The sequence below is a fragment of the Hydra viridissima genome, unplaced genomic scaffold, assembly GCF_058129835.1.
Source record: "Hydra viridissima isolate aposymbiotic clone 2 unplaced genomic scaffold, HvirCarnegie_v1 scaffold_13, whole genome shotgun sequence".
Taxonomy (NCBI): domain Eukaryota; kingdom Metazoa; phylum Cnidaria; class Hydrozoa; order Anthoathecata; family Hydridae; genus Hydra; species Hydra viridissima.
In genome coordinates, this window is record NW_028324312.1 from 3,120,378 (window position 1) to 3,137,805 (window position 17,428).

At 28.0% G+C, this 17,428-nt stretch overlaps 1 protein-coding gene across 13 annotated transcripts; it reads right to left on the reverse strand.

Moving 5' to 3' along the window:
• Positions 1-1,681: 1,681 nt before the first annotated feature.
• On the reverse strand, positions 1,682-16,146 carry LOC145194664 (uncharacterized). Of its 13 annotated transcripts, none has more exons than XR_016446219.1 (25): positions 16,013-16,146; positions 15,378-15,457; positions 13,572-13,701; positions 12,705-12,786; positions 12,383-12,468; positions 11,597-11,712; positions 11,392-11,478; positions 11,165-11,264; positions 10,739-10,795; positions 10,247-10,298; positions 10,035-10,153; positions 9,769-9,887; positions 9,597-9,662; positions 9,359-9,445; positions 9,013-9,112; positions 6,872-6,953; positions 6,716-6,774; positions 4,108-6,314; positions 3,927-4,031; positions 3,267-3,289; positions 3,087-3,133; positions 2,888-3,003; positions 2,400-2,421; positions 2,216-2,267; positions 1,682-2,004 (listed from the first exon to the last, which is right to left on the reverse strand). XR_016446219.1 is itself a non-coding variant. In XM_090070427.1 (25 exons), exons 2-25 carry the CDS (start codon positions 15,449-15,451, stop codon positions 1,921-1,923), a joined length of 4,056 nt encoding a protein of 1,351 aa, XP_089926553.1. In that variant the 5' UTR covers positions 15,452-15,457; positions 16,013-16,146; the 3' UTR covers positions 1,682-1,920. The 13 variants fall into 13 exon arrangements, 10 of the variants coding, with proteins under 10 accessions (XP_089926553.1, XP_089926554.1, XP_089926552.1 ...); XR_016446218.1 differs by having other exon boundaries at positions 15,851-16,046; XM_090070427.1 differs by having other exon boundaries at positions 3,927-4,015.
• Positions 16,147-17,428: the final 1,282 nt, after the last annotated feature.

Below are 17,428 nucleotides of genomic sequence, written 5' to 3' on the forward strand. Positions count from 1 at the left end.
GATTCAGTAGATGACTTCAGACATCAATCACCTCCAATGCATGGCACTCATTGCTTTCATGGCTCAATTGTTTGCTCTTCTGAATTTCAGTTGATGTTTAATGTATTCACTTCATGCTCAAGTTTGTGTACAACTTTAACAAGAAACGTTGCATTTTTAGATTATATATTTGTTCTATACTGATGATGTAATTGCTGATGCAATTTTAGGAGGCATGATAATAATTGCTCTTTTGGCTACAGATCCCGTAAAATCCATGACTTGCTTCAACTCACCCTTAGAAATAATCAACCTTGTTTATCTTTGTCTAGAAAAGTAATGAAACCCGGTCAACATTTCTGCTTTTGAGAGAAGGAAGGCTCTATCTTCAGAAATGGTGATCACAATTAATATAACTGAACAAGATATATCAAAAACATCTCTCTATGAATTCATCATTCTTAAACTTTTGTCTGGCAGTTGTCTGATTAATATTTTGCTTTTACGGACCTTTCCATTATTAAAATACTAGCTCTAATATACCGATGCGACATTTCGTAACTCAAATAGGTATTTAGCATTCGTCCAAAATAAAAACAAAACTTCAATTACCTTTTGATCAGCATCACTAACTGTAGATTTGTCAACTTTGTGGAGACGCAACAAGAAACCAAATCAGTTACAACGTGACTGGTGATTGAAGAAAGAAATGGACTCCCTACATTTTAATTGATGAATTCACAATACTGTGCACATCTTAACTATAGAAGTACTTGAGTCTAAAAATGTTTACAACCTATGCTTCTTTATTTTAGTTTTCACTTCCTTTTATCTTCGTGTGATTTAAATACTTCAATCGTTTGACTAAAAGTTGATCAGCAAACTTTGTTACTTAGGTGTTAATTACAAAAAAAAAAAGTATAAATACTTTTAGTCGCATTTGAAAACTTCTTCTAAATGCACCAAATCTCTTTTAAAGGCTCTGCTAACAATTACACTCTTTAATACAGGTGCTTGAAGTCCTATTTCAACTTCATGGATAGCTTTTTCAGATCTTGCATATACATCACTTGATGTATTCATGTATTAATATATCAACAATCAATGTTGACCAATTCAATCTTTAAGTATCTTAAATGGATATCGCTAAGAAAACACACTATTTTAATTTTATTAAAGTTGCATTATTTAGAATTCGAAAACAACTTAGTATTAAAATAAGAACTTTTGAAAAAACTGATCTAACAAACATTAGTCAGTATCCATGGATACAAATGGAGTACAAAGCACGAAGGTTTATCTTCTGGAAACTTCGTTAAGTAAATTAGAGAGATTTTATGATTTACTAATTTATAAACTAAACACTCAATGTAATACTCAATACAAAATATTTAAATTATTTATATTTCTATCTTTAAAAACCGTTATTTTCATTAAACGAATAAAATTTGTGAAAGTCGGCGTAAACCAAGTCAGTAGATTGTATAAATTTTTATCTGGAAATTGGTTTGAAAAAAATTTATAGCTGTGTATTTAGGTTTTGGGATGAAAAAATACATCTACCGCCCTTTTAAGATACTGGATCAGCTCCTAAAACGATCTTAACAGTATGATAGTATATTGAAAAAAAAAAACAGTGACGTAATTTAAAAAGGAGATGAAATGCTGAAATCAGCATTTTACGAAAAAGAAGCACATGTTAACAGAAAAGATTATATTTTAAAAAAATAGACAAATTATAAAAAATTTTTTCAAAATATTTCTTTAAACAAATGAAGATGGCGAAACAGACAAAATAAAATTTTAATCGAATTTTGGATATAGCATGGCCGTTTGTTTCTCAGATGGAGATTATCGGACTCGATTTCGAAAATTATGGCTAACTGCATCATCTTGTATCTTTTATCATTTCTGTAACATCAACATACAAATAACCATTTTTTATTCTTTTTTGGAGCCTGTATATACCATGACCTGCACCCGCGTAAACATGGAATCCACTGGCAAATTAAATTTATTGCCAGGCTAAATAAAAAAACGACATTTATATATAAAAAAACACAACTTTCTAAACAACTTTGAAAACTGTTTGTATGACCAGGTATATCCAAAACCCACAAAAAAAAAAAAAAAAAAAAAAAAAAAAATTTCTGAGAATCTTAACATTTGAATGTAATTACTTATTCTGAAAAAAAGAAACGTTTTCGATTGTGTTTTTGACGATGAAAAGATTTACCCTTTTAGCAATACACAGTTCGCTATTAGTGACATACACAAGCAGCCAGCATCTAATAAACAAAGTATTTCACTCTAAACGCTAATTGTTATATATATCTAAATCTGATTAAAAATGCGCATTGAAATAGTTTCTACTAAGTCAAGTATATAAAAATATTTTTTAAAAATTTCGAGAGACTTACGGTGGTTGTCGTTGAGATGAAGCTGAAAGTGTGGAAAGAAGAATTAGTTTTTTTTTTAAAGAAAAAAGAAAAAATAACAAACAGCAATAAGGAAGATTAAAAAATATAAAGTCTTCAAAGTGATCCTAAAAGTGAATCTTCAAAGTATTTTAAAACGGACTAACAATGCTGGGATTTAAATTAGAAAAAAAATCTTATAAAAGTCGCAAAAAGGAAAAAATTCATAAACAAATTACAAACATAAATTCTTAAGAACACAAACATATTCTTAAGAACACAAACATAAATTCTTAAGAACACAAACATAAATTCTTAAGAACACAAACATATTCTTAAGAACACAAACATATTCTTAAGAACACAAACATATTCTTAAGAACACAAACATATTCTTAAGAACACAAATCCACTTAAAACCAAATCAAGCTGAGGTATTTATCACCAAACTTAAAATGAATTTGTAAAAAAAAAAAAAAAAAAAAGGTTACCTTTAAATATTGCCTTCATACTTTCAGGGTGAACAAAACACTTCGTTTCAGATAGAGCAACATATTGATTTATTGTTACATCATAGACCACTATAATGGCATCTCCAACCGATATTCTAAACAAAAAGAATTGGGGACAAAAACTCGTGTTTTTGGTGTTAAATGCTGAACATGCGAGAAAAAATAAAATGTATTTTACTTTTTCCAGTTTATTTTTTCTTTCCATAATGTCTCCAATATCAGTTGCTAAAAATTATTTAGATAATTATAATTTTATATGGATTATGGTAATTATAGCAATTACTATTTGGCTAGTCAAAAAGCACTTAAATAAAGACCAGAAGTCAAACTTGTAATTTTAAGGTAATCCAAAGCTTACGTTTTTTGCAGTCGACTTATCACCTAAAGTAAAATTTACAAAAGATGATATAAATTTGTTAATTAAAGTAAATAGGTAAACATCGGCGCTTGGTTTTTCGGATTTTAACGAATAATAACGAATTAAGTATAGTAATGTAACAAACGTCTATATCAAATAAATCAACTTTAATAATTCGCATATTAATACATACAAATTTAAAAGATTCTAGAAAAATATTGCGCTACCTCGCACACCTTGTGCTATTTTGTTTCAACCTTTCAGGGTATTGCGCAGAATTGCTCTTTGATTAATTCCGTTAAACTTTTTTTATACAAATTGTAAATAACAAATTTACTTATGAATATAAACTTTCCATACCAAAAAACTTTGCTGTGTTTAAACGCATAAAGAGTTCTATTTCAAAAAACTTCAGAAAATTTGATTTATTTTAAAAGACTGGTTTTGAAGTTGGTTATAATAGCTAAAAGTTTTGATTTATCTCAAAAGACTGGTTTTGAAGTTGATTATAATAAGCTGAAAAAGAAACTGAAAAACGAAATCCCGACACTTTCCTACTTTTTATTGAAATGAAATTAAAAAAGTAAGGATAAAAATCTTTCTTCTCTTTTTTTTTTTTTTTTTTTTTTGTGCTTTATTTCATTTTTAAAAAATATTCACCAATAGAATTCTTTAACTTCGCATTTTCTTCTTCTAAAATTTTAACTTTCTCAACCAGCCTGTCAACTTCTAGCTCATCGATTCCCTCCCTAAATTATTTAGAACCTATCAAAACAAACTAAATGATTAAAAACACCCAATAATAGAAGAAACACTATAAACAAATGTAATATAAACTTACTCCAAAGAGCTGCTTGCTCTAATTACATGCTCAGATTTTCCATATTTTTCAATTATGGATTCTTTTTCTAATTCACAACTAAGCAAAATCCTGGCCTTTTCTTTTTCTAAGGATTCATCGTACTGAGTTTTCAATTCTTGTAAGACACGCAACTTTTCCTGCTTAATTTCTTCCAAAGATTCTGTTAAACGAGTGTTCTCTTCGCTTACTTTTATCATTTCAACAGTAATTCTTTTGTTATTCAAAGAAAATTGCTCATTCTCCTGTTTTAATGAACTGTTGACATCTTTTAATTCATCTATTTTATTCTTTAACTCATCTATATTCTCCATTAGATTTTGTTTCATCTTTTTCATGTCATGCTCATATAAACTAAACCCATTTTTGTGAGTTATTATTTCCTGATTTAAATTTTCAATTTTCAATTTCAAAGACATTGTTTCTTTCTCAAAGTGTGAGCATTTAGCTTGGATATCATGAATTTGAGTATCTTTTTCTTTTTTAATCTTGTTAATAACTTGATTAAAATTCAACTGTTTTTGATAGTTCAGATGATCTTTAACTTGTGAAATCTCTCTGTGCTTTTCATTAAGCAATTTTTTCAGTTCTTTGATTTGTCCATTAAGTACAGAAATATGCTCTAAGTTTGCATCATTAGCTTGTTGTGTAGTTGCTAATGTACTCTGTACCTCGTTTAAATTACATTTACAGACTTCAAGATGGTTTGTAAGATCTGCAATTTCACTAAGCGCTTTGGTATGTTCACTTGTAATTTTATTCACTTGAAATATGTAATGCTTTATGGATTCTTCGTATTTCTCTTCGTTTCTTTGAAGCTTTTCACGAAACGAAGAGATAAGTTCATTCATTTTTTCTATGTCTTTACTTTTATTATCAATTTCAAATTGTAAAGTGGTTTCTCTTTGAGAAAAATCACTTTCATGGGTTTGAAATTTACTTAAGAGTTCCGAGATTTTTTTCTCGCTTGCAAAATTCCGTCTCTCATATTCAGAACACTTGGTAGAGGCTTCTTGTTTACATCTTTGAAGCTCGCTACTTAGTTGCAACTTTTCATCGTACAATTTTTGTTGCTGAGATTTTGTCTGATCTAAATTACTGTTCAAATTAGTAAGCTGCGCTTCTAAGTCTGTTATTTGCACTCGAGAGTTTTCTAGTTGAACTTCAAGTTTGTTAACAAGATCATTAGCATCAACTAAAGATGTTTTTGATTTTAAAAGTTCATCAGGTATTCCAGAATTTATCTTATTTAGTTGATCAACTTTATCCAGTAGCTGATTGTTCTTATTAATAAGATTTTCAACTTCCTTTTTTAGATATAAACAGTTTTTGCAATACATAGGTGTCTCTCTACTTCTACAAATTGTAAGCAATATATCTTTAACATTAGCCAGTTCTTCATATGTAGAGTGATAAATACTTTGAAAATCTGTTTGAGTATTGCGCAGATGTGATTTAAGTAGCAAAATCTCTTTGTGGGCACCATGAAACAGGTGTGCAAACTGACATAAACTAGTGGTAGCGTGAGTGGTTTTTAGAGCTTCAGCTAGTGAGAGGCTGTTGTTAGAAACATTTTTTAAATTAGAGAGAGAATCTTTTTTGGAGCATGCATGAGAAGAAAAAATACTTTTTGGATTAGCTGAATCAGAAATTAAATCTAATTCATCCTGAGTTGATCTGGAAGATAATTTTATAGCAATAGGAAAAGAACTGGATTTCCCTAACACTGGAGATTTCACAGGGGTTTTATTGTCCGAAAAATCCATTTCAGCTGATTGAAATAAAGCGTCACTATCATCTGACTTATCATCAGGCAAGGAACTTAATGAGGCTGGGTCAAAATCAGAACTTTCGTCATCAGTAGTGATACTTGATACACCATGATAGCGAGGATTTTCATAAAATGGAAATTCTTCATTGACAGCACCTGACATCTCTCGTTTCAAAATGCTCATGGTTAGTTTTTGCTTATCATCAAACACATTTTTATTAAAATAAATATCAGGAATTTCCTGTGCTAGTTTCTGAAGATTACTCTGAGATAAACAGTGTTGAACCTGTGTGCTAGTAAGCATTATGTCAGACATGTTCAGTTCAGACATGAGATCTGGGACACGTTGCTGAAGCAGTTGAATATCTTTGACTTGAATTTCAGGAAGCTCATAATCGCAACTAATAGGAGGATCTTCCTACAATAATAAATCAATGCTCATTTTTAAAGACATTTTACAACTTTAAAAAACTGTTTGACACCATTATGGATTATCAATTTTTAGTTTCAAGCAATTTTTTTTATGCAGATTTTAGAATTACTTTTAGCACATCTATTTTTCAAGATATTTAATGTCAAATCACAAAAGTTTACAAAAGAAAACTATAGTTAAGAAATTTTAGAAATATTTTTTTTAGAAAAAAAAAAATTTAATTTAGTGCAATAAACAATTTTTCATTAAAAAATTTGTTTTTTAAAAAAAAAGAAATGAATAAATTATCAAATTAAAGAAGATCAAAAAAATAATTTGTTTTAAAACATTTGTTCACCTGTACTAAAAATAATTGAGTAATGTGTCTAATAAAAACTAATACTCACTGCAAAAGGGACAGGAAATCTATCCAAACCAGGAAACAAACTCTGAACAAAATGTTGCCCTTCAAACAAAGGATTATTAAGAAATATATAAACACTGAACAAGAATAAATAGTACTTCATTCAAACATGCACTATGGTTTGAGAAAATTTACATACGAAAAACCTGTTGAAACACTTGACGCTTCTGTATTTCTTCACTTCTTGTTGCTCTTGAGCTATCAGCGACTGATTTCGCCCACTTAACAAAGAAACAATACTTTTTTTACAATTTTCAAAAACTTTAATGTACACTTAGCCATAAAATAATGCAGCACTTACAAATTCAGACTTATTTTGAAAAATATTATGTATTTCCCAGGTTTTTCAATTACAAGATGATAATAATTTTAATTGTTCTGCCTTTTGTAGGTTTTGTTCCCTTTCCCTTATTTAATTTTGAAATTTTTGCAGCTTTTCATAAGTAGCATGTTTTGCTGTAATTAAACATCAATTCTAAAAGAAAAGTATATTGCTTTTAAATTGTTTTAAAAGTAGAAAAGATAACTGTCAATTGAGCAACACATCTGTTCACAATGTAGCGTTCTAGAAAAGATTTAAGTTGTGATGTGTTCCAGTTTTTACTTTGTCCAATGAAGGATTAACAAATTGCCAATTTGGTAGAAGACTTGGAGTGTCTCAGACAGTTGGTAGGGTTCTACAAAGGTTTGTAGAGACCAATGATTACGCTAGACAACTTGGCCAAGGCAGACCACGAGCTGCCAATGCTATGGAGGACTGATTTTTAATGCTTCGAACACTGACAGAGCAGTTCACAACTGCACAAAGTCTCCAAATATAACTTGCTGAGGTTCATGGCACTGCTGTTAGTCAAGATACTACAAGAAGAAGACTTCATGGTTTAAATTTACGACCTCAGGCAGCGGCTACAGGTCCCAGATTGTCTGCAGACCACCAAAGAAACAAACTGGCAAGGAGGCATATGAATTGGGAAATACATGATTGGGGACAGGTCTTATTTACAGATGAGTCACTTTATATGGAGGCGGCTCATTGATGGTATGGAGTGGAATATCTTTAACAGCTCACAGAGAGCTTTTTATTGTTGATGGTGGGCATCTGACTTCAAAACGATACATAGCAGACATTTTAGACCTATTTGTGGTGTTTTTTTGTACAATAAACTGGAAATGGATTCCTTCTTATGCAGGATAATGCTAGACCATATAGGGCACATATTGTTGCTGAATACTTAAATACTGTTAATACTCAAGTTTTGGAGTGGCTAGCTTGCAATCCAGATTTGAACCCAATAAATCAACTTTGGGCATAATGGGATGCAGTGTTAGAAGCCAACATCCACCACCTAACAGCCTAGACTTAACACTAACACGTAACACTAGTTATTGATAAGTCAAAAATGTTTCAATTTAAGCTGTATTAGAGTGCATAACAATGATAATCATTTTACTTTATTTTGTTTATTTTTTTTTAGTTTTTTTTTTCACAATCCTCAAAGTCAATTTCATTATTATTATTGAAATAATTATGTTCATGTGTTCTATTCTTAATATGTTTGTCAAAATATATGATAATATTGACAACAATTAAAATAAATTGAAACATATAAGTGATGCGTTAATTTTGCAGTTAAGTGCATATTATTTATCTCATGAAAATATAAAATAGTATTTATTATTTTTTACAGCTAAGCTATCAACATTTGATTAACACCCATCAGTTTAATTTGAGTTAAAAGAAAAAATCTTTAAAAAAATAAACAGAAAAAGTTAACAACTTGAAGATTTTTAAGATTTTTTCTTTTATTTTTGATTAGTAATTTTTTCTTTTATTTTTGATTAGTAATTTTGACTTTAAAATTATAAAAGAAAATAGCATTAAAAAATGAACTATTTTTATTAAGAACTTTAAAAAATTATTTTTTTCATTTTAATTTTTTTTAAAAAAAAAAAAGCAAAATGAAAAAAATAATTTCAGATAAAAAAAAAGTTGCACTTAAGCACCCCATTTTAGTATTGAAAAAAGCTACTTCATTAAATTTTCTAATTATATAGGTAGATTTCCGTAAAAATCTTCAACAAGCATTTTAAATATTAATTTTGTAGTAAAAATTAGAAAAGTGCTCAATTAAATTATTACCTACTTTTTGCTGATACTACAAAAATAATTCAAAAAATTCAAAGAAGAAACATGTGAAAAATATAATTGTTAAAGATTTGTTAAGAACTAATTTTGTAAATGTTATTAATTAAGCCTCAGCAAATTTTGAAAAATTATACCTCAAAAAATTGCTTTGAGAAATGTCTCCTTCTGACAACTTCAATAATTGAAAGCACATAGAGTTTTGGTGCATCGTAAACTTGTTCAAAAATCTCCATCCTAAATTTGCAATTTTAAACTTATTTCATTTACTACTTTATTATAAATATATCTTTTAAGCTGTTTTTACTACATTTTATTTTAATTTATATGTAACATTTTATCATTTAATTTAGTTTTTATTTTACAAACTTGCATCTTTTATCCTTGCTGAATACACAGAGCTATAATGGTAATACCTGATAAATTAAATGATAACTGGAAATTATAAATGATTAATGGGTATCATAGAGATTAAAATTGCACCTTTTCTTAATCTTCTTCAGGAAATCATGATAAATAACAATTTTGCTGTTGAAGCTACAGATTTGTTTCTCAACCATCATCACCCATCTTTACATTTTTTAAATTAAGAAATAAACAAAAAATAAATTACTAAAAAACAGATAATGCAATAGAATTTTTACTTTCTTCAGTAAAACAACTAATTCTTTATTGATGCAACAGCTTAAAAAAATCTAACAGTGCTCTACTTTACACTTACTTTAGTCTGGTATGTAAGTTAACTGATAGCTCATCTTTTGCTCGTGCGCATAAGTTCCGAATTTCCCTTTAAATTAAAATGTTCTTAAAATAATTACAAATTATACACCATGACTTACTTCATGGTTTACCATAACCAATAGCAACTATTAACTTTCAAAAAATAAATCAACCTTAAATGGCAGTGGTTCTTCATCAGGACATGTAATTGCTTTTGATGACTGGAGCACAGGTCAGGCAACACAGAAGAGTCACCCAAATGCTCTGCTCTCATTTTATTCTGTTGAAAACCCTTCAAAAATTTTGTACCCAGTAAAACTTCTGTTTTATTTAACTTTGCATTTTATTACACATAAGTTAAAATCTTTGCTGGATAAAAATTACAAATTACTATTACATTTATGAAAAGATCTCAAAAACAAATAAATCAGTATAAAACCTGAGCCATGTCACTTTGATCTTGCATCAGTTGATGAGCTAGCTGTAGACGTTGCTGTAAGTTAACTAAACGATCTGATAAACCTCGAATCTCTTTCATACTTGCACTTTGCGCTGATTCTTAAAATAAAAAATTAGGGGTGAAAATTAGAAGAAAGTTCTTTTTTAATAAATGATTAATTTTAAAAAAATTGAACAAATAAAAGTATTTACCTAGGACATGCCGAGCATCAAGAACAATTTTTTCATAGGTTTCAAAGTTAAACTAAAACATGTTAAATCATTTTAAAAGTTAACAAGAACCCATTTGTGGCTAGAGTTTCAATTATTTACACAAGTAACAAATTTAAATTTTTATGAATTTGTTACTTTAAGACATTGACAAGTTATAAAGTAACTTTCATTTGTAAATTTTTATATAACTTTTTAACTAATTTAGGAGTTTCAACTTAATAGTAAGAAAAGTATGCACACAACTATAGCTCCATATTTAAATGTGATTACATTCTATAAGTCGCATCAGAAATAATAAACAAATCCATGTAATATGTAAGTAATGAGCAAATCAGAAAGAATGGAGGTGCTTGAAAAATTTGTTAAATCTTTAAAGATCTGCTATAAGAATAATACAGTATCACGAACAAAGATTTCAATATGAAATCCAAAATCAAAAATGTAAGAATACCTCAAAGAACTACTTCTTACTTGTTTAATGGATTCTTGGCATTGCCGTAAAAGGTTTTCAAGTGACGATTGTTGGTCCTAACAATCAAAAACATAAATGAGCACAATAATCTTTCTTTCATTTGTCTTCGCTTTTATCTATACATTTATCAATATTATAAAATTAATATATGTTCCTAATATTGTTTTTGAAGAAAAAGTTATTTTTAAAGTTAAGACAATCTTATTTAAAAAAAAAACCTCTTAATTAAAAGTTAATTAAAGATTCATTAAGATCTTTGTATATTTTATTTAAATAGTCTAAAGGTTTTTGTAAAAATTCCTAAAAAAATGTTGAAAACTTGTAAAATTTCACAAAATGAACAGTTAGCAAATCATTTGTATTATTTTATTAATATTTATTGTATGCTTTTCCAAAGCATAAATACTAATTGAATCCCCACATACATGTGTGCTTATCCATTCAAGCAAAGACAAGTTTTGACTTTTATTGGAAAGGCACGGCAGTAATGGTAATTTTTCTAACCAAATCAATACTTTTTCAAAGCTAAAAAAATGGAGAATCAAGATTTATATTAAATAAAATAAAACTTAAAATAGATTTCAAACATTATTTCATATTATTTAAAAATTAAAAATAAAGAATAAAAACTTTGAATAAAAAAGATCACAACCTGTACAGCATATTATCATAGTGAGGCTTAATAGAAAAGAAGCTTCTGTAGTATTCTTCAAATGATATTAAGTGTTTCTGAAATGCTCTTAAACAAGAATCGTAAAAAAATTTGATGACAATTTTAATTATAAGTGTTAATAAACAAAAACTGTTGCTTAAAATAATACAGCATATATGGCCTGCAATCATTTTGATTCCCTTACTCTGTAATATGATCCAAGTTTACAATTACAGCAGACCATCCTAGACTCTGAAAGTTTTGATCATTTACCAAACTCTCACAACTTTCATTTAACTCAAGAGCAAACTTTTGAAAGTCCTAAATTATAAAAACTTATAAAAAAAAAGAAATTACATTAACATTATACAAATATATTTAAATATATTTACCATTTTAAGTTTAAATTAGTATAAAATGGACTATATTTAGAAGACATTTTTTAAAGACAATAGTAAATAGTAAGAACTGCTTAAGTTTTTTATAATGTCAGTTACTTGAACTGTACTGCAATGTATATGCTATTTCTATACATTATTAATTTTAAAAATTTTTTTAAATGTGTATGAACATAATGGAAAATTATTAGCACTTTATGATTTGCACTTATATAACAAACTTTCTTTGCACTCAAAAAAATTACTTAAAGATCATACATTCCCTCACAAAGTTATTTATATTTGAATTTGAATTTTGAACAATGATAACTTGCTTCTCAGCTTTTGCCATTAAAAAGGTGATATATGAAGAATATATGGAAATCAAAAATTGATGTCAAAAAAAAATTTCATTTTTAGAAATTACTTTTTAGCCCTATATTACATTAGGTCATTTTAGTTAATTTGCTATATTTTAGAAAAAACACAATATAAACCTGATATCATTTTTATTTATAGAACAATTAATTGTCGATAGAATAAAATATATAATAAATTTTTTAAAAATCAATCTTTACATGATATAACAAAAAATTTGTAATTTAAAAACTCACTGAAGCCAACTTAGCCCTGGCAACTAACGTTTCATAGATTGGTGGCATCTTCATACAAACATCCACTTCTTCTTTTAAAGACTTTTCTGCAAAAAAAAAAAAGGATAAAACTATAGCTGATCATAGAAATGATAGAGAAGAACAAAAAGAAAATGTTTATCAAAGGAATCAGGATGATAATTAATCCTCATTAAAAATGTGGATTGAATGTCATCTTTATTCCTTTAGAGGTTGATTGGCTTCAACTGTAAAGAAGATTCAGTATATTCTGTAAACTGTAAACCTGTAAAAAAAAATTATCAGATTTTGAATGAAAAATGACCTGATCCCAAATTAATACTGGGAGATGGAGGAATTGCTGACTGAATACTTGATTTGCTGAACAGAAATATTGGATGACTTTCCTAAAACAAAAAATATGTTGTCAAAAAAAAACCAGGCAAGCAGGTTTCTTGTTTTGGGATTTCAGGTTTTTATTGTTTAACTGATGTTTTTGTTTTAACAAATAGTTCAAAATATAACGTGGTTTAGTAACTGGGATGTAAAAGAAATAAAAGTTGGGGGCCAAAATTTAGTTTAGTCCCACTGCTGCTTAGTATCAGTGATATGAACAAGTGTGTAATCTTTTCACATCTTTGTCTTCCCATGATTGATCATCATTACTTAGATGAGTGGAAAAACGTAATGTTGAACACAGCGCAGATTAATCGAAAGAGAACTTAAGCTCTAAATTTATGGGCATCGCATTTCGGTGTTAAACTTGAGGGACAGAGAAATGTTCCCATATCTTCCGTAGAATAGTGGATTGTCATTAAAAGAAAGGCTCCAATCTGAGGCTATGACATTTGTGATGGATTATAAAACTTCTTATAGAAACCTGGCAGAAGTATTCATTGCTAGCTGTGATGGGGAATCTGATCAATAAGAAGAAAGAAACTTGAAAAAAAAATCTTTTTTTTAAAGTATCATTTGTTCTGATCTTTCAAAATTTAAATCAACAAGAAAGGAGAAACTTACAGCTTTATTTGACACTTGTTATATTGCAGTTTTTTAAGTATACAAGTTTAAAACAAAAATAAGCAATTTTTTTTTTTTTGGGGAAATAAAGTAACTCAGGTTATTTTGGGTTTTTAAAATTGGGGTTTATTGGATTATATCTAAACATTCTTAGAAATAAAAAATTTCTTACTGTTCCTACACTGGCATAACTTGCAACACGCTTTTCAGGATTAAGAGGTTCTCCATTAGCTGTAATTAAGACTTGTTTATTAGGAGAAATGAAAGTTTTCTCATATATACATCCCATAAGAACAGATACACTAAAAAAATAAGGTTACCCATTAATTATTTATATAATGAACTAAAAAATGAATTTTGTTAAAAAATTGTTTAAGATTTAATTAGATATTTTTTATAAACTGTCAATAATTAGTAATGAACTAAAACACCCTACTATTTGTACCATATTTATCATTTTTTCTAATATCTTAATTTGCTGCATGTTGTTCATCAATGCTTTCGCTTTAATGATTGACAGCAGGTACAAGATATTAGAGTGACGTTTTAAAAATTCAGGATTTAATTTTTGTATAATGGAAAGTTTGAAATAATCCACTATTTAAAATAATAATTAAGATGTAATTTTATGTAAATTGAAGAACAATCCCACAATCCCTTTAAGGTTTTATTGGGCACTTTGCTATCTAACAGATGTTTTTTTTCAATTAATGTTTGTAGATAGATGAATATTTTTATTCATGAATAGATGAATAGTTTTTAGGTAGTATTTAGATAATAGCTTTTAGATTTCATAAAAAGTGCTTATATTTTAGTATTATAAAACACAAATTAAGTGATCAATTGTAATTAATAGTGCTCAATGAGAAAATTATCATCACAAGTTTTTAGACAACAATACAGCTGACATTTCAATTTAGTGTAATAAATTACTATTGATACAAGAGACAATGGCAGTTTTTTTATGTGTATATGTGTATACGTGAATACATCATAATAACTATTCATCTAAACCTCTTAACTCATATTTAAGTTATTAAATTTGAATTAAGAGGTTTTCTCTCAGAAGCATAATAACTAAAAAGTAGATCAGACAAAATATGTTGAAGACAACTAAACAACAATATCAAAAGACAAAATTATGAAGAAATTTTAGAAAAAGACAAAACTTTTAAACATGGCGTAAAAGATTAAGGAAAATTGACAGGAGATGAAATATAATGTAATTGAGATCAAAATGTATTTTAAATTAGAGTTGAGTATTAGTAATAGGAATATTGATAGAGAGGATAAAAGCATATAAGATAATGATCCAGAGTATAGTAATGCTTCAAAGAAATTTAGAAAGCAGCTCATTAAACAAGTTAAGACCCCAAATAGTCTTGCTAAAACAATTGATAGAGAAGCATCTCACCATTTGCTACAACTATTCATGCTCAAGGTCATAAATGTAGAACTTACTACTAAAGAGAAGTTAAGTATGTTAAACCAGCAGATCTTAGTAAAAAAATTGTCATCAACCAGAAACTACATTTCTTGTCAAGTCTGCACTAGTTTTTCACAGGGTGAAAAAAATTTTTTGCTCCTTGTTGTTTTTGCTACTTGCTGTTTACTACTCTTAACTTTTAACTAAGTTGACACTTGTTATCTTGCAGCTTTTTTGAAAACTTGAAGTTGAACAATTATTCCTTCCAATAGTAATAATTAGAATATATAAATGAACTCTTGATGTCTGCACTTAAATTTTTAATTTCAATAATCTCGTTAGCAAAACGGTAAATAGTATTTAAGAACAAAGTTTAGTTCTTATTTTAATGTTGTTAATGATTGATAATTTGTTCTGCGCATTTTTTTTAAATTTAAATTAAAAAATTTTCAACAATCAAATAGACTGAAATTTTTAACATTTATTTTTTACTGATAATTAATAACGATAATTAATAGATAAGTATAAAAGATAAATATAAAAGACTCATACGTTTCAGCTGCAAACTGCATATCCAACTTCATCATTAGACCAGTATCCACCAAAAAAACATGAAGCATTGCCATTATTCTCTAAATTTACATAGAATATGAATTTGATAATATGTGTATATGTGCATGAGTGTGGAGGGGAGGGGGTGTACTTAAACATAAACTAAATAAGAACATATTACTAGAGTTTACTCAGTATCATAATAATATAGCTATGTGTCATAATAATATGATTTTTTTAACTTTTATCCTTTATTTTCATGTTAAATTAAGTTATATCACTATGTTAGCTATCAATGAGTTGTGTATTTGTATAAGCAAAAAGTATTGTTGCTTACATGAGCTGATATGGATAAACATAAAAGCCTTAGCAATAACAGAATTAATTATGCATTGAGCTATTTAAGCTACTAAGTAAATTGGATTAAATTAAATTTTTGAAAAACAAACTTCTCCCATCAATAAGAAACTAACCTGAATTATCATTAAAATTTAGAAAAATATGAAATATGAGATCAACAGCAAAAAGTTAGAAAGGCATCAAAAAGTTTACTAATTAAAAATTTTTTTTTCAGACTTTTTTTTTTACAATATCATATTACAATTTTAAAATTTAATACCAAATATTATTTTTGCCAGCTATTTCCTGTCCTTAAATGTCCGAATGTTTAATTTTAACACCGTTTCGTGTTACGGTCGAGCGTTTCGATGCTTAAAAAAGTTGATATGAGTTTTTAAGAGAACGCAAAGAAAACGAAAGTTGATCTAATATTGAAAAAAAAATTATAATATCAAGGAATATATATTTGTATTCGTTTATTTCTATTTTAAATGTATTGATGTATTTTTATTTATCTAAATCCTTGCAATTTTTATTCATTTCTCGAGAAAACTGTAAGAAATCTATTGAAATTAACCAATAACAGAAATAAATTATAAATGAGAACCAACCACAAATTCAGCTCCAGGTAAACAGCATGTATCCGATTCCAATTTGAAAATCCTGAGTTGCTAATTTAAAGAGTTGGATTGAGTACAAACAATTAAACTTAACTAACGAATTTTGATGGCGTAATAAAGGTCAAATTATTATCAAGTGTGTACCCACTTGAATACATTCGGGTTAAATCTCCCTTTATCATGAAACACTCTTACTGGTCATTATTTTAAAACTTAGTTGAATTGCACTTTACGATTATTTAAACCAAAAAACCTTAAACGAGTGTGAAAATCATCATGCAATAGCCACACATAGTATCAATATCAATATATTTCGTGTTAAGGATGTTACAAAAAACACAGGTCACTTCAAATGGTAATTCACTAATAAAACGCAATGACCTAAATTAGATAAAGAAAAGACAAAAAAATAATAAGAAATAAACTAGTCACATAGCAAATGTAGAACTTTACAGAAATTTATAAGTAACACTTATAAAACAGACTTTTAAAAGAGATAAAATATCAGCCAAATATTTATTATAATGTATTCACATATGCATACGCATATGCACATATACATAAATAAGAAATTATAAAATGTACATAAACATAAAGAAAACAGTGACAGAGCTAAAGAAAAAGTTAAGCGTAACTTTTTGGGTAGAAATCATGGGGTGACTTTAAGAACAGATTCTTGGACCTAAGGATAAAATCTGTTTTTAGTGTGTTCGGAAGGGTGTTCCTAAAAAGAAAGATACACTGGTATATAATGTAATTTATTCCGTGTTTAGTTGTCTGTTTTAGTGGGATGGTTAAGTTGTTGTGAGTGGTTATCTTAGGTTTTGCCGACACGTTATCCAATTGTTAAAATAGTTTTGAAAGATGGTTGGAAGGAGACCGTGTTGTTGATCCCAGACAAATAAACAGTTTAGAAACTGGATTAAATCATAGAAACGAAAAACTTTGGATGTAAGATATAGGATGTCAGTAGGGAAGTTTCTTGGGCAGAATTGAATTATTCGTATTACTGCATTTTGAAGCGAAACGACTTCAGAAAAACAGACGGTTTTAGATTGTCCCCAAACGTGGCATGCATATCGTAAATATGAA